This window comes from Opisthorchis viverrini, assembly GCF_000715545.1.
Source record: "Opisthorchis viverrini unplaced genomic scaffold opera_v5_109, whole genome shotgun sequence".
NCBI classification, from domain to species: Eukaryota; Metazoa; Platyhelminthes; class Trematoda; order Opisthorchiida; family Opisthorchiidae; genus Opisthorchis; species Opisthorchis viverrini.
Window position 1 is genome coordinate 1,396,775 of NW_008751764.1, and position 22,015 is coordinate 1,418,789.

Genomic DNA, 22,015 nt, shown 5'->3' on the forward strand with positions numbered 1-22,015 from the left:
CGCTTGACAAGGATTAACCATGGCACGCAAAGTCAGCCGACAAAAATGACGTTATCGTTTGGATCAAATAAGGGTCCATACCTACGAATTTGGGGTACCTGGGGGAACAACTGTAAGGTCAATTAAATTGGAAGGCAGAAGAGACGAGATGTCTGCAGCGACTTCTCGAGTGCGGATAAGGGTCGAGACAGTGGGAATGCCATCCAAGCTATGGGGTTAACGTTGGCTATATCCGTTTTCGTTTTAAAGTGTACCCTGACCACAATTATGTTTTTTGACAGCTTGTAGTGTACTGAATGTTTGCTGGCAACATCAGCTACGCATATCCATTTTCTCATGGCAGCACGTACTTAGAGTGTTTTCTAGTCTCTTCGGTACACAATGCTGACTTATCGCTAGCCCGCCCAATATATTTCGTTGAAATTAGCCTCGAGCGGATAGTGGGTTGCTGAATCTGGCACCAGAACGGACATAAGTCCGCCTGACAACGACGTTTCACGGTTTGAGATTTGTAAGTTCACGATCGTCATGCCTCCTGTCATGGGCAGGTTAAGCTCGACACGTACATGAACCTATGGATTAGTCACGTGATTCTACGGCGTTCCATGGTAAATAGAGGTAGCAGGTAAACTGTTGGGGATGGCTCAAGTCATGCCTCCTGTCATGGGCAGGTTAAGCTCGACACGTACATGAACCTATGGATTAGTCACGTGATTCTACGGCGTTCCATGGTAAATAGAGGTAGCAGGTAAACTGTTGGGGGCGAGATGGCTCAAGTGGTTAGAGCGCGAATTTACTGACCGGAAGGTCCGTGGTTCGAACCTGACCTCCGCCACTCGACTTCCCCTGTCTAGGCTTGGGCAACCTGACAGTATCCCAGCCCTCGTGCTTCCTTCAGGTGGCATGGCAGCTAGGCGCCGAAAGGGCGCTACAGCTGAACGATTATTATTATTATTAGGTAAACTGTGTTGCTCTTCGTTAACCAGTCCCCAAAAGTTATCATTCCAGAGATGAACCAAGCAACCTTTCCAAAAAAGACCTAATCGAAGGGGACGTTGTGTGTTAACTTTAAATGCATTACTTTCAAACGTGACGGGTATGATGGAATCTCTTGCAGGATTTCCATAATGCAACTTGTACATCTTTCCTCGCTGTCCGGCTTCCCTGTTACTACAGCACCTTGGATGAAAAGACACGAAGAGAAAAATCGGAACCCTCTCACGAACACAGCTGTGATTCTCGCAAAGATATCATCTACAGACCACTAACGCCGATCAGATAGACAGGAAGAACTGGAAAGAAATGCTTTATTCAAGTTATAAATGCAATAATATCTCGTAAACACAAAGACAGGAAGATATGACTAGATCGAAACGTTATGCGACCCTGGCAAGCAGGTAACATGCATGACCTGGCCAGCGGAATTTGTGATCATATACAAGTTACATTTGAATGAATGAATGAAATGCAGTGAATCTGGGAAGTTGTGATAAAACGATGGAAGGCTGACCACCAGGTAAAACGGTGCTTGATGAATTCTGGCATATTAGGATGAAAATGACAGCCAGGTTTTGAAAAACTGTATTGAGGGCCAAGGAAACGAGTATCTTCCATATATCGTAAGGGTAGGGGTCATTCAGGGCACAGCTTTCGTCTCGTCCAGCCCAGGCTATGATCAGTAAAAACAGGGAATGAGAGTAAAGTATGATCATGAGGCAATGCTTTATGAGTAGTATGTGAGGGAAAAGAAACGGCGAACTGACCAAAAGCGGAACAAGCTCTTGAGAATACCTCAAATCTGCGGATTCGCCGTAAACGACCCATCCTACCTACTAAAAGTCTGTGTTGGACCAGATACTACAATGGATTATACATGATAGGTATATGCTAGAATCAACATATTGAAGGGGACACACCAAGCGTACAGGAACCTGGTCTCACCTGTAACAATACCTATCCACAAGCAAACGGTTGCTGTGCCTAAGATTAACTGGACCCTAATTAAAACAAAGCAGCGGTGGTCACTCTCAATGAATAACTGTCACGTGGTTCGGAAGTAGCATGCTAAGAAAGGACACCACTGGTGTTCCCAAACCTTAGCTGGTGTAATTAGACAGTCAAGGTTGGGTGTACATGGTCACCCCAGACGGCCAGTAGCTTGAAATTTCACCTCTGAGTTTAAGATCTGATTCCCAAAAAAATCAATTGCCGCCGAAGAGTGCATATGGAACTATCGAGTTCACCTTTTCATCCTAAACTATAGTCATGAAAAGTGCACGAAAACGCACGTGAGATACAAATTTCCCAGTCAGTAGTGTCAGCTAACGAGGGCTGTATAAGTCCGTCTCCGGATAAGGAACAAACAAACAGAGCAAAACAATAGTACCAAGCAAAGTGAAGTGGTGTAGTGAGGACCAATTAAATCCGGATTAATATGCCAATATTCAGTGGAATGGCGACATTCGTAAGGCATGCATGAAGGTAGGTCAGAACAATCCGACCGTACTAGGGAGGTGCCATCATAAATAAAAAATAATCATTCAGCTGTAGCATCCTTTTGGGATCCAGCTTTCACGCCGTCCAAAGAGATCACGAGGCCTAATAAGCTCCTAGGTTGCCCAAACCTAGACGGAAGCAACCGGGATTGGGTTCAAACCAAGGAACTTGCGACCAACAAGTTCGCACCTTAACCACTGATCTGTCCCGAGATTGAGAGTGTCATAACTTAAGACGGAATCATATCTTGGAACGACTGCCACTAGTGAGTGTTGTGCAGAACAAGGAAATTACCGCCACAGCTGTTTCATACGATGAACTGCATCAATCATTTAAACAACAAATGTTCTCGTGACCACGAGCATACGATTTGACTGCATCCTAGAACGCTTGGTCCGTTACCAAGTTACACTATACACAGGGAATGAATACCTTAGAAAGTAAAGTTAAAATTCCAACTGAGTGGTATAATGGTACTCTACATAATCAACTAACCAATATGCCTAATAAATGGCAATGTGTCGGAATATCGGTGAAACGGTGGATACTACTGATGAGGCATGCGAGTAATAGGTGATTTTCCCATAAGTCCGCTTTTGCGTCTATTGAAAAGTGAGATTTATTACGGAATTTGTGGAATCGCTTTGTAAAATTCGTTTATATTTGAGTGGTAGTCAATGAGTATCCAGAAAAGTTCAGGAAGACGCGTTTGAGAAGACGGATACTCAGTTTTTATAAACAAGAGGCATATGAGAGCTTTGCTTTCCTACCCAATGGTCTGTGATTGTTCAGTTGGTGTTTTCCCATAAATAACTCCGCGGCGGAGGCATTCTTCCCTTCATCAGCAGCGCGGATCCGTCAACTGGCGGCTGATCCGCTCGCTGAACTTGGCGATTCCCTCACACATGTTTGGTCACCATTCGAGAAGACCTCATCAGCACACAGTTGGATGGACACAATTCCACTGTTCTTGATTCCGTTAATACAGTTCTTAATAAGTACCTCATACCCCTAGCGTGAGTGGCAGTTCAAACAAGGGGTTCGTTTGAAGATAACAGAGAAATTGCAATTCAACCAATTCGGGTACCCGAATGCAATGCAAGAGTGAAAATACTTCAGAAACGACCGCGAGAATATTCCAGCAGTTTGGTACAATAGTGGCTCAGGGACCTATGAGCGAGACAAGTACTGTCAACACCAAAAAGAAAACTACATTCAACTAGGAAGGCTGACGTAACCTACAAAATTCGATGCGGGGACTGTGGAAAGCAGCAGGCGGGGTAAACAGAAAGCAAGCTATGATCAAAGAATACAAACTCGTTACCAGAAGATATGATCAAATCTCGCTCGTCTTCATACAAAAAGACTAGGAAGGACAGGACCCCAGCCAGAACGATGTTAACACATTTGGGGTAAGCAGGAGCGAAGAAGAAAATATAAGCTTATAACGGCGTGGTACTGCATCGATGAAACGACAAACAGCGAATCGAAATCGCCCCGATCTACCGAGCTGTGAGGATAAGGGAGCTCTTGAAGCGTCAAACTCCGAGCCATACGAGGAATCCAAGACGAAACTGATAAGTCCGAAATCAAAGGACAGAATAATTGGACCAGAAGGTACAAGTATCAACAAAGAGAACAAGGGCCAGCAAGCCAAAGTGCGAGACCTGTGCAGGGCAACCAATCTGACGCAAGAAAATAGGCCGCAGATTGTGGACGGATCGATCAAAACAATGAAAAGAAACAACTAAAAAAGGCGGTCAAATGACCAACCAGAGAACACGAAAACGATCCTCAACGCAGTACAAACTGCAAGTGAACCAATCAGAATGAGGAGCGATAGAACAAAAAGAATAATAACTACTATACCAAACCAACGCAAACACCACGAACGAACCAATCAGATTAGGAATACCACTACTTACCATTACACTGAAACGCTGATCAGGTTATGCGTACACAAGGTACTTTTTAAAAACTATATGGAAACAAGAAGAGAAAAAACTACGCAGCGATCGCGGACTAGTGCCTCTTCGATTGACGACGAAACGTTCACAAGCAAATTGTCAAACTCGGTGAACAGACCAAACACCACTTGATCTACAACCAGACCTAATAAGCGTCTGATTCTAATAAGTTGCCCATTCATTATGACTATCATTCACCTTCGCATTATCAGACCGCACAGCTCCAAGCATGCTTAGTGGAAAATACTGACAAATCTAGCGGCTGAATCAATCCAGACATGGATTTAAAGACGCGTTCAAGTGCATCGTTTGAGCGTGCACAGAACACTGGGAGTTGAGTTGCGAAACTGACTTAAAGAGTCGGCTCAAACTATAGAAATTTCCTCAATAAAACTGTTTGGCTGCAAACGTCAGAGAAAGTAGTGTAAAAACATAAGGCGGAATGCTAAGAATAAACGAGAGGTTCAACTGGTTTCCAGGTGAATCTCCCGTTGAAAACCAAATTGGCACGCAAATGAGTGTATTTCGCTAATTAAACTGGATTTGGATCTTATGGACCTCATATTCAGTAGAGACAAAGTGTCAGGCGTAGAAGAAATTGGCGACGGAAATGAGTAATTTATAAGAAAACTACAAGCTTACAAAAACGTGCGTCGTTTGCGTATCCTGTGGATCGTAGCACATTGTCCGAGGGTTCAAGTCAGCAGACTCCAGGGCGTAACCCTGGTCGGCAGTCTGTTGACTATTCGCTGGGACGCCGCGAGTCGCGACCAGGCGGCAGCATAGGTTGTGGCGAGCCAGCCACCGAAGTGGTAAAAACAAGAGACTGGTAAGCACGAACGTGGCAGCACATAGGTAGAAAATGACCGACAGACGATTGGCACACATTGAGACATCTGCGGTAGATTGTGCTGGCGCTTTGCTGTTCAAATGACGTTGGCAAGCAGAATCACAGAAGTAACCTACGATTGGGATAGCCAACGAATGTGAATGCATTGAGTGATGAGAAAGGGAGAAATGGTCAGGAGTGAAGCCGAGTGATCGTCCCTTTGTAAGCACCATAACCGCACACGAACAAATTATCAAAGATAACATCTTGCCTGAGAGTAGATGGAAGCAGAATTTCGAAATAGTTCAATACTATTATGCCTATCATGCCTACTGTTCAGCTAAACATTCCGAGTAAAGAAACCAACTGCAATCAACACCGACAATACATGAAGCCCCGGAATGGAAAACACACCTGAAGCCTATTTTTAGCTGGCGATAGACAACGGTAGGGTACCAGCAATGCTGAAGTACGTCGAATGGTATTCGGGAGAAATAACTCACCCTCGATAGATGAACTGATCACACTGCACATGTTGCGCTGGCTTGGCCACGTGTTGCGTATGCCAGTCGACCGACTTCCTGGAAGGGCTCTTTTCGCACAACCACGTGAAGGGTGGAAGAGCCAGAGGCGGTCAAACAATGACTTGGTAGCGAAGTGTGAAATCCATTACCAGCAAACTCAGTTGCGCTGGTAATTGCCGTCTTCCTGGATGGGACCACGAGACGGGCCATATCAATGGTTGGAAACAATGTCAGACATGACCCAGTCGCGCCCTCAATGGCGCTCATACATCCAAGCTATTGCTTTCAATGCATAGCTCCCTTCCCAATCCCCCCACTTGACAGTCCACTGACCATGCTGTATTTACGCTCCCGCTTCCAATGCGCAGCTACCTACTCCACCACCCCAAATCACCGTTGAACGAAACTGTGGCAGCTATAACCACCGTACGACAAGTAAGCGGTTCTTACAGTTGACAATAATGATGATGATGATCAGAGCATCGGCATGTTAAAGTCACAAGCTCGATGAGGAACAAACAGTCCTAAGAGAAGTTGTGTGACGCGACTCAATAGGGACACTCTCTGCGAATAAAGTTAGTACCGTTGGGGAACTAAACAAGCGGGAATATGAGGGCAAAGTCCTAGAGGTCTCAGAGAAACCCATATTTACACGCAGAACAAAAGTGATAATGCCCTAAACAAGAAACAGATATATGAAGGGAGCACACTTGAAGGACCTTTGAGAGACCACCAAACCGGTTTTGTGATCAACGTAAGATCCACAAGAATAGCAGTCCAATCCGCTTCAGCAACAACTCAAGCACAAGCCAAATACGAAGACAACTTCACAAGCTGCCGAGTCCGTTGCCAACAAGAGACACAACGTGAAACAAGACTTATGGAGACATCCAGATAGATGAAGAGGACACCAATGGACGAGAAACGGTGGGCTGTACCAGTACTTTGTGCAACAGGGTAACCCTGATCAAGTCAATGAAAGATTCCATTCATGCACCACAGTTCCTAGGATTATCGTAGTGATCCACTGTGGGACAACTATCCATCGACGCTAATGTGGCGGAACTTCTAGTGATCTTGGAGCAAGCCAGGTCTCTCTGAAACGAATAAACTTGAGTCGCCTGTACACAGGATACTGTAAGGGCTTCCCTACAACCATGGTTTTTTTGGTTTTACGTTCGTATGGAAATCCTGAGAGTGAACTACAAACGCAGCGTGTAATATCGATTCCTTCAAATGTTCCGTAAGACTAAAAATAAAGAAAGGGTTTATTATGCATATTCGTAATGCACTATTTATAAGGTTGCTGAAAATTTGTCAGCAACCTTATGAGTAGTGCGTTATGAATATACATGTATCGCGATGTCTCGAATATCGTAGCGACTGAAACATGAGGCGGCCTGGTGCAGCACATTCAGTTGCCTGGAAACATCGCAAACTAGAGATTCAGCTGGGTTACAGGTGAGTCTCTCGCAAAACCAAAATAGTTTGCAAATCGGTCTATTATGTAGTTTGCATCATTTTTCCAACTACTTTCAGTTGGAAGTTGCAGTCATATTCGTAAAAACATGAATTAGGCTTCGAAAGATTTGTTCATGACGGCATCGACAAAGGGATTGACATTTCTTAACAAAAGCCGTTCAGAGAAAAATGGAATTGAGAAAGTTTTATGATTGTGTCTCACTAGGTTGCATTTGTCCAGCCAGCGACCCCCCCAACTGTGGGTCAAATGCACTAGCAACGACCTTTCACCCAGATATATACGGGACAGAATAAAGCCAAGTTAGACTATTTTTGCTCCGTCTGGTTCAGAAAGTGGATGATTTTAGGCACTTCCGTCTACATTGGTTCAACCTCACCAAACTCACCGAACAGTGGTGGGCCACAAATGATCGCTAGACCTTGGAAGATGAGCAGATAGCCAAACGCGTTTGTAAGCCGACCGATGCCAAACAAATCGACCAATATCAGGCTACGTAGTGACAAGAATATACCTGAGAAAGAATGGAAGAGGGTAGGTTTGTCAGTGCAAAGAACATCAATCACAAACCTCGATTAAAAAAACAAGGAAGAAATAACTTGTAGCGAACATCAAATGTAATAAAGCTAACGCTCTTCAAATCTAAATATCCCTTTCCACTGGACTCACCGACAGAGCGTTAAAAGAAAAACTGGTACACCGGGAATATGGTAGTTACTGACAAGAATAAGGGATTATAGTACCGAGTACAGTAATCTCCCGAAGAGTAAGTAGGGTCTTTTGATCTCTCATGAGGGGTCGCCGACTGTTCAAGGGTTGTTTCTAGAGTGATCGCAGTTTCGGCCTTTGAAACTACAGCTCTACACAGTGGCAGGTGATAGAACACGAAATAAGTCTTCCAGTAGATTGTGGCATTCAGCGACAAACACCCAGTGTCGGGCTATTGAACGAGGGCAGCCACAGAACATTCTATTTAGTTCTTCAGTAAAAAACCCTGATTTACCAAGCCTGTACGTCGAGTAATGTACTGAACACCAGAATCGAGCAAGAACACTAGTTGACGTTATTTACAATTACATCTGTATGTTATCCTAAACATTAGTAAGATGACCCTGTCAAAGCAGGCGCATAGATGATTGAGGGCTAAACCAGGTTCTTCAAGTTATACCCACAAAGGTGCCCATGGAAAGTAGACGTTCGGCGTCCTAGAGAAATACAGGTCCATCTCCGGGGATAATGAAAAGGGCAACAGGTTTACACTGAGTCGAACTCAGCTAAGTGGTGTGGAGTGCGTGTCGTGCAAACAACTTGATACCCCAACAATGTTGGGGTCCGGCAGTCTATAGGACTCGGTTGTACTCACGCTGAGGAAAACAAACAAGTATGCATTCATACCCATGAGGGCCGAAACACAAGACAATGCACAATCAGCACTACCCGGCAGTACCACCAAGGTGAATTAGGCCCAGTGAAGTTTGAACATACTGAACTCCATGAGATCTGGTCACTTAGAAAGCCGCAGATGATCATGCGCTATCAAACTTTACCCGATTCGCTTCTGGATGCTTACATAACCTCACAGTATCGCAGCTCCTCTAATCGGTAATTCACGGGACATGTTAGGTAGACTTTCATTAAGATGATACTCTGAAATATGGCATTTATAGCTTTCATTGAAAGCGTACATTAAATCCAAGCGTGTTCCGACAGAAAGGAATACTGGGAGTGTTTTAGCAAGAACTAGTACCTCGAGATACGGTAGCTATGAGAGCTGGTAAAGCGGCTGGTGGTCCACGGCCAAAATGATTTCCATGTATGGACGAAACACACTACTCATGAAGTTGGTGAGTAGGACACAGTAATTTCATGAGTAGTGTGCTACGGTTATAAAATGCAATGTGATACTGGTGTATCGTACCAGCTGAAACATGAGGCGTCCTGCTGGGACCAATTCATTCGAAGAACATTATAAACAAGGAATTCAGTTGGGTCTCCTATAAACACTAAATTGATATGCTGGTTGGTATGCAGTTCACGATGATGAACCGATACGAAGTACCTAGTACTACATTCGAGTGAACAGCAGGTAAAAAATGTTTCATCAATACTACTGCACAAAGGCGAGTAGTGGAATGAAATATACCCAGCGAGTGTGGATCCTAGCCACATAGAGACTGTTCCAAGTGCAGAGCTCAGTTAAAATCAGTTCCCCCGCCTCGTGGCCAAATCGAAGCGACTCAAGATCATCATGAGCAGATCATCGTCTATGCTTCCCCCAGTTGTTCATGACTTGTATCGGTTGGTTAAGCTTCACGCCAAAAAAGCAAACCAAAAATAGATTTAAAGAAAAACAAAGTCTAGCGGACAGGAGGACGATGATGGAAGCCTTCTTACCGTTGGTAATTCCATATATGACCGCTGCAATGTGGAACAACATCAACCGAAAATTTCCCGCGCGTTCACTTAGTAAGATGACATCAGCGGCTTCCAGCTCCGTGTTCTGTGGCTCATACTGAAGCGAAGCAATACCACGAACAGCACATGGGAAATACGCAAGCGATAAGCCACACAGAATAAGAGACACATTGTTCACCATAATTGGGTCGTTCAGAGAGCGGCAACGTTTGAACAGTTGACGACCAGTGTTGACTCCTTTTTCTATGTAGACAGCTGCCAATGTTGTGAGGAACAGATTGGTAGAATATATGGACGACTGGTTCAGATAAAGGTTAAACTGAAAAGGTATTTTATCACGACCAAGGTTAGACTGGAAGCAATTAAAGAACAAAGCCCACACTAGAGGGCGGTGTCTCGAGTGGCAAGCATGAGTGTCTCCTGACAATATCAGATAACTTTGTTCGAATACCTCGCTTCTCTTGGCTTGTGTAATGTAAAGGTCCGACAACAACGGCTAAACATGGTTGCTGTGAACCTTCACAGGAGTTGGCCAAGTATCCAGTGATGTAGAAGGTCAGTTACTTTTACACAAGCTCACAGAGCTGATACACACGAGTCTAAGGCAGAAAACACGGTTGGGTACGGTTCACAAGTCAATCTGACGTTACGCCTTACTAATGAGGCACAGTAGAACATTTACCAACTCATTGGGCGCGGGTGAACAGCTGGAACACCGTATCCACTCGATACAAAAAATGAGCGTTTGGTCATCAGTGCGACCGATTTAATCACCCTGTGTAATATAGTGACCGATAGGTTGAAAAAAGAGTTTACTGGTTCTCATGGAATCTACTGTACACGTTGAGCATTTATTCTAAGGGGCCGAAAGCCAAACTTCATGCTTAGCGTGAATGAACAAGAAAAAGCAATTCGGCAACAAATCTTTCCTAACGAATTAATGAACCATGGTGAAACGCATTCGGGCTAACACCAGCTAGAAAGTTTCAATTGCTTACCTGCAAGCATGCGCCCAACTACACTGGCCAATCCGATAGAAAGCATGACTGATTGAGGGCTCGGGATGGGTGACGCTTGGGTGAGTGAAGGCGCTGAGTCGTCAGCAAGAGGACTTATCGGGTGGGATAAAACTCCTGGAGGTGAACATGACCTACTGTCATCACATCGACCTTGATTGCTGCTCAGCAGTAGTGGCAAATAATAGAACGGAACCAGGAGAACTGCGGGATATTGAAACCGGAAAAGAAAAAAGGAGTATGAAAGGCTGGAAATGGTGTGACAGACACAGTGCGGTAAACAGCTGATTGAAGTAGGATTCCAATATGCAACGAGGCAATTTGCACCCCGTATGGTGAGAGACAGCCGACTGAATTGGGCGCATTTCGCACAGGACGCAATCATATGATCCCGACGAGTCCCTAATGTCAGGTGTACATGGAAGAACAAAGGTAGAAAGAAAACAAAGCTGCATTTCATGTGACTGTCTGTTCCAGTTTCCGTCACACACACACACACACAAGACCAACCGAAATGTTCTTCCACAGAGGACATGTTGGTCGATGGAGCATTAGGTAACGGTCAGGTGAAATGGAATGATATGTCAAAAAATGTTCTTGATTTCAAGCAAGGTGTTTGTCCTTAGGAGAAGATAAATTTTCGGCTTCAGTTCGCACGCTTGAAATGTTCGATAATCTTTCTGGATTAGTCTGAAGGCCAGTAATTTCCTCACGCATACATATGGCACCAAGAAATGTAAGGTAAACAAGGTGTCCTTCGGGTTTAGGTAGGCCTGATGAAAAAGGAAGCGCAAGACAGCTATCATCTAATAAAACGCTCACCACAAGTAACATCACATTGCGATAATTCAGTCGCCCTTCAGTGTGCCCCCAATGAAGCCAACTAGTCACAATAAACAAGGGGAGACATGTTCCCCCCAGAGAGCGAACCTCCACACGATGGCTCAAATTCTTCTTCAGAAAATGAAACATAAAGGGAACTGTCGGTACCGAACAAGTACGATCGATCCGCGTTCGATCGGAATGAGGGATTTATCTATGGATTGTGCTCTCGGGCCTTCGAATGAATGATTTTTAAATGAGGTTCTCTGTCGGATATCTAGACAATATCAAGATCCGGCCTACTGCTGAAACCACACAAATGAATCTTCCGGTTTTCACTAGCTTCCCAAAATACGGAACTACATGAAATAGTGAGTCCTAAAGCCAGACCTCTGCAAAGAAGAGGAAAATTTAAATACAGATGGGACAATTATTGAGAAGAACAGGATGTTTAATCGCTGTCAACTCCCGATTTGAGGGGGTTTCAGTGAGTGAAAATGTGAAATTGAAAACCAGTCCCATGATTCGGAAGTCTTGGTCGGATGGTGGAAGGTTAGCATGGGTGTAGCTATCCAGATCTGAAGCCCAGTTGAATATGGCGTGAGGTGCCGCCAGTACAACACCTACCTGATGAGCCGCGAGTTGGCTTATCATCCAATCTGTGTCCTGTGTACTGAGCGTCGTATTAGACACCCTCGGCGGAGAACCGGTGTCCAGTTCTCCCGAAGATGTACGTTACTCAGGATGGGTACAGACACCTATCCCGTGTTGGTCCCTCATGAGGGTATAACTTTGGTCCATTCGTCTACGAACTAACCACTGTCTCAGGTGGAATTACTTCCACTTTTTCAGTTTTAGTGAAATCCAAGACAGGGGAGTTACTCTGAGTGATACAACATACAGATCCGGACCACTTCACTTTCACAAACGGTTTGATACTCTTGAGGAGTCAAACTGCAGGATTCTTCTGAACAAGTGAGCAACATCCGCCGGGACTGTCAGAGGGCGCCTCAAAATAATGAAATCCAATCCATGTGGAAACATTGTCAGTTAGATGAGGCCAAATGGACGGTCGGAATTTTCCCGTAAAATATCCGATTTCTACATTAGGATTGTTGACGAAGAACTCTCAGCTTTTGTAAAGAAATCTAATCAGTCGACCAGAGAACATTGTTAGTTGGGCATTGGTGTTGCGCAAAAACTACTTCGGCGTATGTTCAGCCCATAAACTGGGGAAAACAAAACAAATTTATAAAAACAGAGGAGGCTGCCTCATGAATGCTATCACTGGTCCAAGTGGACAGAGTATTGGATAGCCAAGTTGGAGGCAAACAAGAGGCGCACAAGATGTGATCATAAATCAGAAGGATTATGTAACGAGGTTGTACTGAGAGGCGGTGAGGACCTGTAGAGGGCTCAGGAGAATAACGTGAAAAGTCTGAACAGTTCAGTAACAGGAACGCATGTTGAAACAACCACGGAGTTGACGATGATGCTGTTATTGGTGGATGAAAGTGTTCCATTGGACTTAACCAATTAGTTGTTACTTCGCCAACTTCACGGAGGCCCATAAAAATGGAGAAATTACAAGTAGATGATGATGATCAACTGCCAAATAGGCAGAGCAAACGAGGACTATCCGAGCATCAGCTGATTATTGACAAAGGGAAACTCGTAAATATCAAGAGACGTTCTAAACTAGACAATACCCTGTGGGAGTTGACAAGTCCACTTATAAGGTCAGCAAACTCCAGTCCGCATCTTTGTGGCATGCGGACGCCAGGATAGCAGCTTCTAACCGCCCCAGATAGTGAATAGATGAATGTTACGCAGGTTGATCACATCATCAACAATAGCCGCACTAGGTGTTAACGACACGTTTCCAATTGAGCGTCTACTGTGTCCCACCGGGTCAGAGCAAGGCTAACGCACTTTCATTCTATGCAGGCACTCGGGAATCAACATACGGATTTTGAAGGTCGTAAGTGCTAACGTGGAAACTATACGAGAGTAATTGAAGCAACCTGAGGGCATCAGCAACAGAGGTGAAGCAAAACTACCCATGGTAACTGACTCAAGGAAAGTTGATTTGCCTTTGTAGATTGGAACAATGTCACTATTTGTGGGCTTCCTCTCGATAACCCGTTTTCTTAGATCACAACGATTCATTCCAATAAGAATTCGCATATCATTCAGCTATCACATGCAATGACAAAACGGGTGAACAAAAACAAGCAATCACCGATATGAGTTACTACAGGCCATCTTCTGGGATGATTTCATGCCGATACTAGGATGATCTCAACCCTGATTCACCAAAACAATTGAAAACCTGAAATAATGAATGTCAACGTAACCAGAGCTTCTTAAAAGCCTAGCGTGAACAAACTGATAAAATTGATGGATCGCTCAGCTAACGCACGCCCAGTGTTAAATACGGGTGGATTGGTAGCCTTAAGTGTGATCCACACGCACGGCGAATGGACACATGAGTTGCTGAATAGGCAGTCAGCTCACTGCATTTGCACTTTACTTGAACGGATTCGCAGCCAACCCAATGTTAGCACTTCTTTTACTTTCTTCAGTTGAGAGTTATGTTAATTGAAGAGTAGGAACAATGTTAAACAGACACCGATTGGTTGATTCCTGCAAGTCACCCGATCAATGCCGGGGTAACCAAATGATTTGCTTCAGCTTTTTGGTGCAGAGAGCCTAGGCTGTTTTGATTTGATCAGCAGCGCTTCGCTTATCGCTAGAAACTTGGGGGTTGTACTGCATACAGTACGATTTGCAGGGGAGCTGAGTGGGTCATCTCCATCCAAATCTGCACCCAGACAGCTGAAGTAAACTATTTGGTTACCCTGAAATTGATCAGGTGATTTGGAGGAATCAAACAATCAATGTCTATTCAACATTGTTTATAAAATTTTCACGTCTTACTTCCGTGACTGAAGAGAGTAGAAGATTTACTAAAATATCACAGCGTATGTCTTCTGTCAGCGTTGATGAGATGGACAGTGTGGATACAAAGTTTCACATTTCTCAAAAACATGGATCTGCTTCAAAACGCAAAATATTTACCAGATCGTTCAGCTGTAGCACCCTTTCGGTGCCTAGCTGCCATGCCATCCGAAAGAAGTACGAGGGCTGGGATACGCCCAGATTGCCCAAGCCTTGACAGAGGAAGTCGAGAGGCAGATGTCGGGTTCAAACCACATATACCAGATGGTAATGTTGAGCCTAATAGCGGAACCGAACACGCATCACCGTTTCGAATAACAGAGGTCAACACAAGAACGACGTTAATATATGATTGCAAGAAGCCAACAAACTGTTTATGCGGAGAAATTATGGCGAAAAAATGTGAGATGTGTTATAAGAGTTGACGGAGGCGAAAGATAGTTTAGACACTCACCCAACATATTCAGAGAACAGGCCAGCAGCAAAATTAGGAATGTTACATTCGATAAAAACTGTACATTCAGCATATCACGCAGATAGCTCATCACTTCGCCAAGCTTATCCTCAGTATCCGCAGGATGACAATTCGCACTTTGCCGCACAGCAATCACACACTGTGGGTTTGTCGAAAGCCCGTTATTTGATGCTGTTTGAAGTTTTCTCCGAGGCTCACGCGTAATCTGTGCGAACTCATTACCTGTGACAATAACCGGAGAACCCACAGGTGCAGTTTCCGTAAGGTCCACCTAACAGGTGAGAAGAAAAGATCATTGTTCATCTATCTGACACAAAATAAAAAGCCAGGATTCAAGTTTAACCGGTCTTTAAAAGTGCAGGTGCCACGCCTTCTCCTAATAATTAATACAAAGTGTCTTTCATTGGACTCACGTTTCTAGCAGAATATGGCGAAGTCACACAGTCTGTGGTGCAGAGTCGGTAACCACCAACCGCATGGAACAAATCCGAACGATACTTTGGTCGACTGAGTTCAGCGCGGAGTGCAGCCAGTATGGAATCTTTGGTTGAATTGTCCAATGGGAGACCGCGAAGTTCTCGGGCGATTAACAGATTGGTTTGAGAGTCCAAACTGATCATTGATGTGAGCAACGAAGTCTGCTGGGACGGTCCAACTAGCACGGAAGGAACCAATCGATCATCGTCAGGCTAAAACAGTTGGAAAAAAACAGGAACAAATGTGGTGTTGTGTTCAAAGAAATCAAGAGTGCTTAGCGGGTTCTCCCTGACAAAAAAGCCGCTAAGGAGAATCACAATGACCTGGAAGTTGTGAAAAGGTGGCATGATATATAAGGAACTTCATGGTAGGACTGCTCAACGAAAAAGCACCCAATATTGTAGTTTCGTGACTTCTCAGTTGGGTGATCATTCGAGAGAAGAGGAGAAACGCCTTCCAAAGACCGGGTGGGGGGCAATTGAAATATTCGATGTGCAAAGAACTCACGGTTTGTTCAATCGATCGGCCGAAGCCTGTTGAGGTCATGTTTGAGTCCGAGGAACGCAACGGACGCTGGGAAGAATCTTGAACGTTAAATGCCATAGAGACGTTTAGACTGACGGGTTTTGGGAAATACTGTGTACTGAGAGAACGCGCATCGGTTTCGGGAACATTGTAATTGAGTGAGTCGCGTTCACTACGGGGAAAACGACCGGCGTCGAATGCGCACCACGATTCGATACGATTTGCACCGCCAAACTGGGACCGAGTCGATGTATGACGTGAGCGAATTGAGTCAGCAGCGAGTGACATGGACCAAGGAAGGGCATGGGCAGCCTGAAGCTTGCGCACGATGGCACAAGCGATTCGATGGACTGCACCCCGACTGAACTTCACCGGGGGTGGCAACACAGCGAGACACGGCTGAAGGAGATTTGTTCAGGAAAGAAAAGCTTGAAATAGTTGCAAATGTCCGAATGAAACGCAAGATGATTGGTAGAATAAGTGGGGGCGAGATGGCCCAAGTGGTTAGAGCGCAAATTTACTGACCGGAAGGTCTGTGGTTCGAATCCGACCTCCGCCACTCGACTTCCCCTGTCTAGGCTTGGGCAACCTGGCAGTATCTCAGCTCTCGTGCTTCCTTCGGATGGCATGGCAGCTAGGCACCAGAAGGGTGCTACAGCTGAACGCTTTTTAGAATAAGTTGAGTAACAGTTGGATGGGGACAACCAAATATATTACAGTGAACGCCGGCAAGCCTGGATTGCTACTGCAGATCGACAAAGCCTCCTCAACAATCCGGCTGCCGTATATCTGAAGCACGGCATCATCAATGATAAAGTTATATGTTGGTGCTGCTATCAACAATGATGAAAAGGAGGAGAAGAACCGCCGGTCCAGTAACTCGTGATCTGGCGTTCAAAAACGCTGGTATGACCTGCTCCATTGATCAATAGCAGGCGCTACATTGAACTACTTTCAGCCTGCAACTGCAATATCGGAGGCTATGTATTTTCCATGAAGTGCCTGAACGTGAAGGGCTATTCGACTACGCGTTGCGCCCTGTGTGAGACCCAGTAAGGAAATGTGGTAAAATTCGGTTGCCTCTCATTCAGAGTCAAAGTTCGCAATATTAGCCTAGAAACCGAACGATCGCCAATCTCACTTGTATACGGGTTTTATATGAATTCGATGGCACAAGCGATTCGATGGACTGCACCCCGACTGAACTTCACCGGGGGTGGCAACACAGCGAGACACGGCTGAAGGAGATTTGTTCAGGAAAGAAAAGCTTGAAATAGTTGCAAATGTCCGAATGAAACGCAAGATGATTGGTAGAATAAGTGGGGGCGAGATGGCCCAAGTGGTTAGAGCGCAAATTTACTGACCGGAAGGTCTGTGGTTCGAATCCGACCTCCGCCACTCGACTTCCCCTGTCTAGGCTTGGGCAACCTGGCAGTATCTCAGCTCTCGTGCTTCCTTCGGATGGCATGGCAGCTAGGCACCAGAAGGGTGCTACAGCTGAACGCTTTTTAGAATAAGTTGAGTAACAGTTGGATGGGGACAACCAAATATATTACAGTGAACGCCGGCAAGCCTGGATTGCTACTGCAGATCGACAAAGCCTCCTCAACAATCCGGCTGCCGTATATCTGAAGCACGGCATCATCAATGATAAAGTTATATGTTGGTGCTGCTATCAACAATGATGAAAAGGAGGAGAAGAACCGCCGGTCCAGTAACTCGTGATCTGGCGTTCAAAAACGCTGGTATGACCTGCTCCATTGATCAATAGCAGGCGCTACATTGAACTACTTTCAGCCTGCAACTGCAATATCGGAGGCTATGTATTTTCCATGAAGTGCCTGAACGTGAAGGGCTATTCGACTACGCGTTGCGCCCTGTGTGAGACCCAGTAAGGAAATGTGGTAAAATTCGGTTGCCTCTCATTCAGAGTCAAAGTTCGCAATATTAGCCTAGAAACCGAACGATCGCCAATCTCACTTGTATACGGGTTTTATATGAATTCGAATGATTTTTGTGGAGATTTCGTCCTGTAAGTGAAGCCAATCTATGCTGAAAAGCCGAGAAGCACTGTACAGCTGTTTCAACCTTATTGGGAATCATCAGCAGTGCGCATCTCATGAAACTTCGGAGAGTCTCGAGCCCGCGACCTCCTGGCCAGACGTTTGTACACTTAACCGTTCGGCCACGAGCGGCTGATTAGCAGTGTGATTAACTCGCACTTAGACAGGATATAGCACCGCTCATCCTTCAACGAATGATTTTTGCCAAGTCGGATGTTTGTTAGGAAACTAACCACCGGCGAATAGTCAGAACTGTTCTTAACAGTTCGCGATTCTCAAGCAGCATCTCATAATCGCCAATTCGCACAAATATTAAACCAACAAGAACCGTTTGAAACCGTACACGTCGTGCGAGAGTATGTGAAGCACAAAACCTGAATATCGGGCGATGAAATTCTGGGTCCCAGTAAGGACGAAATACACAATGAATTGCTTCTGGAGAACTGACAACTTCTGTGTGTAAGAAAGCCACCCACACGCTTTGTCAATCATCAGGTCCCATTAGGAACCGTGAAAGTGAAAAACTCTTAGCACTCACTTGCCGCCAGCTACCGAAAAACAACCGGATTGTGAAGAACTAGTCAAAAAGCAATTAAATGAATTTTTATCTGTGCATTCATGTTCGTATCAAATAGAGGACTGCAGATTTACCAAAGTACAAGCAATTTACCATACGCAAGGTCGCGCAGAAACACAAAGTGGACATCTGGACTGGTAAGCAAAACAGGCGAATGCAGTGATCTGGGTTCGGTAAAAAGTTGGGAGCATATGGTATCCGGTTGCAACGCCCAGTGGAATAGCGAGAAGGACGCACTTTATCTTTAAAAATAGAAACTATGGCTTACACAAATCGTCCTCGAATGGGACAAGGTGCAATCGATTTACAAAAAGTCACTTTGCCATCAGTTTCGCTGCTTGCGAGAGCTAGGTGACAGGTGCAACACGGGAATTCTCGTTTGCTGCTATACTTTTTCCCGGAAATAAGGTATTTCTAACGAGCGCAGTATGCTGTCAGCATCGACGGAAATGTTCCTTCCGAAAGATGTCTACCACATCACGGTCACAAGAGATCTCTCAGTGGTTAGAGCACGAGTCTACTGAACACGAGGTCCGTGTTTCGAACCCGACTTCTGCTTCTCGAGTTGGACAACCTGGCAATATCCCAGCCCTCCTGCTTCCTTCTGATGGCATGGTAGTTAGGCACCGAAAAGGTGCTACAGCTGAGCAATAATTTTCCACAGTCGCAAGCGACCGAAACAGATACGAGAGATACGGGAAGTAGACAGAAGTTGTATAAAGAATGCGAAAACCTAATAATCCCGTCAACTGGATGAAATTCAAAGGTTAGTGAACTGAAGGTTTACGCTACCAATTCGCATGAAAGTGCTGCTTCCTTTTGCTAGCTGAAGTGTGGCCAGTAGCCTCATCACAACCGCAAAATAATCTAGAACAAACTGACAAAAATGGTCACTACAGAAGGAGTGGCGGCTGTAGAGAAGAATCAGTTTGTACATGCTTCCCAACGGAACAGTCGTTAGAGGACCAGGCGAAGCGTAGAACAGCACTAAGAAGCTAAAAAGCCGTTTATAGTACTCAATGAAGGTGGTACAGGGGTTCGGATGAAATATCACCGGCATGCACTAGGAGTTAAGATTCCAGCGAATAGTCACGAGTGGCTCAGGCTTAAAGAGCTCGTCACAGTGCCACTAACTGACTGATATCCTTTGACGGGCGACGTCACATGATTACCATGAGAATATTCAAAGTCCACACGCGGATTACGCTGAAGAGAATCGTGCAATCCTGAAAAAAGTGAGTACCGGTAAGAATCCCGGATGGTTTTCGATTATGCAATGTGCTTTCTAACTGGAACCCTGATAACGGTCACTGAAAGCAATGCAAAGCATAATGAATGCTGTGCGGGTCAGGCTTCAGGAGCGGGATTAACTAGATTAGCTAGCATCTTCAAGGTGAGCAAACCGAGAGTCAGTAAACCCAACCGGAGATAAATGAAACACTGAACACTGAACTTGACGTTGCCCTAAACTAACAACTCCTTATGCTGGGACAGAAGGGCGAGATGGCCCAAGTGGTTAGAGCGCAAATTTACTGACCGGAAGGTCCGTGGTTCGAACATGACCTCTGCCTCTCGACTTCCCCTGTCTAGGCTTGGGAAAACTGGCAGTATTCCAGCCCTCGTGCAACCTTCGCGTGGCGGCAGTTAGGCACCGAAAGGGTGCCAAAACTACACGGTTTTTTATACTGGGACAGCGATACTCGGTCAGAAAAGCTTGTCCCCAGTATATTTACCGAGGACTACCAACTTGACATCGGCGAGCATTATAGTGGTTCATGTGAATACTTCACGAATACTTCGCTAAAATACCTCATAACGGCTTGTTGGTCAGCTTGGAGAGGGAAAGCGTCAAAGCATGCTAAGCCCTACGACATTTAACAATGGAATAACAAGTTTCAGCAAGGCACATTGCGACATGGACGGACTGGGCGCGAACGGCCGCGCGTTTCCTTGTTGAACAGCCATACGCCGTCAACAGCAAGATATTTTCAGGCGTCACAGAAACGCAGGCAGTTATGAATAGGTACACGTATGCGGCTGCAGCGTCGATAGTGTTGACTGCATTGATACAAGTCGTCCGAGAATGTTTAGTTATGAGTGACACATTTTGGCGGTCAGTGACCGCGCTACATAGTACACAGAATGATTGCACAACACAACTCGGTTTTCTATACGTTTGTAGGTGTACAACAAGCCCGTCATACAGCCAGTTTCGTAGTACGTGTTTAAGCCCCTAATAATTTCAAGTTTGAATATCAGTGCGATGATTTTTATGAGGCTGCGTGTTGGTAACGCATCAGTTCACATGCTACAAGAATATGTCACATAAGAGAGAATGTTGCCCCACATTTCTGGTCCCATAGGTCACATAGTCTACAAGTAGTTCATGATCCGAAAGTTACATCCACTGCCTTGGGATACTTCTAGATTCACGAATATGTGATCAGCCTCGTCAGCGTATCCGAAAGAGGGAACACGGGAAGCCAGTTTCGATAGCATGGGTCGAGATGGTTCAAGTGGTTAGAGCGCAAACTCACTGACCGGAAGGTCCGTGGTTCGAACCCGACCTCGACTTCCCCTGTCTAGGCTTGGGCAACCTGGCAGTATCCAAGCCCTCGTGCAACCTTCGGGCGGCATGGCAGTTAGGCACCGAAAGGGTGCTACAGCTGAATGATTTCGGTAGTATCCACAAGTTCAAACACCAGTCACTTGGTAGGTGAGGTGAGAAAGAACGGCGTCAGAGAAAGCCGGATTATCCAGAAGGAACATTCGGGGACATTTGTACTTGGAACTGGTATACATGTTCCCTGTGGAACGATTCTGCCATACTCTCACTTTACACCTACAAAGTGTAAGGTCATGCTCGTGGAAGTACAGTCATTGAACACGCCACTTACAATCCAGGGAGAGGTACTGGAAGTTGTGGAGCAATTTACGTATCTTGGACGTTGTATTAGTTCTGATCGTAGTGTGACAGATGAGGTGAATGCACGAATCTGCAAGGCTCGGGCCGCGTTTGCTAATTTGAGACACCTATGGAGTCAGAATGGTTTATCCCTGAATCTCAAGGGACGTGTGTATCAAGCTACAGTACCGGCTGTTTCGTTGTATGGCTGAGACTTGGCCTATTCGAGCAGCGGATCTGAAACGTCTTCACGTGTTCGACAATCGTTGTCTCAGAACCATAGCTCGCGCGGATTGGTGTCGGAGAATCCGTAACGAGGCAGTTAGAAAGCGTGTTTTCGGTTTTGTAACGGGTACTTCCATTGAAGAATGTGTCAAGCACCAGAAGCTGCGTTGGTTGGGACATGTGTTACGTATGCCGAACCATCGTTTGCCGAAGAGAGTACTGTTTTCCATGCCCAATTCGGAGTGGCGTAAACAGAGA

At 45.3% G+C, this 22,015-nt stretch overlaps 1 protein-coding gene across 1 annotated transcript in view; it reads right to left on the reverse strand.

The window, feature by feature from the left end:
* Nucleotides 1-1,428: 1,428 nt before the first annotated feature.
* T265_05643 (hypothetical protein) overlaps nucleotides 1,429-22,015 on the reverse strand; it is a gene marked incomplete at both ends in the record, with an annotated part of 29,174 nt that continues 8,587 nt past the window's right edge. Inside the window, 8 exons of the mRNA XM_009170702.1 lie at nucleotides 1,429-1,669; nucleotides 5,106-5,425; nucleotides 7,685-7,810; nucleotides 9,691-9,966; nucleotides 10,710-10,931; nucleotides 14,965-15,256; nucleotides 15,399-15,674; nucleotides 15,970-16,386. Coding sequence (XP_009168966.1) covers nucleotides 1,637-1,669; nucleotides 5,106-5,425; nucleotides 7,685-7,810; nucleotides 9,691-9,966; nucleotides 10,710-10,931; nucleotides 14,965-15,256; nucleotides 15,399-15,674; nucleotides 15,970-16,386 — 1,962 coding nt within the window. The remainder of the gene's footprint in view (nucleotides 1,670-5,105; nucleotides 5,426-7,684; nucleotides 7,811-9,690; nucleotides 9,967-10,709; nucleotides 10,932-14,964; nucleotides 15,257-15,398; nucleotides 15,675-15,969; nucleotides 16,387-22,015) is intronic.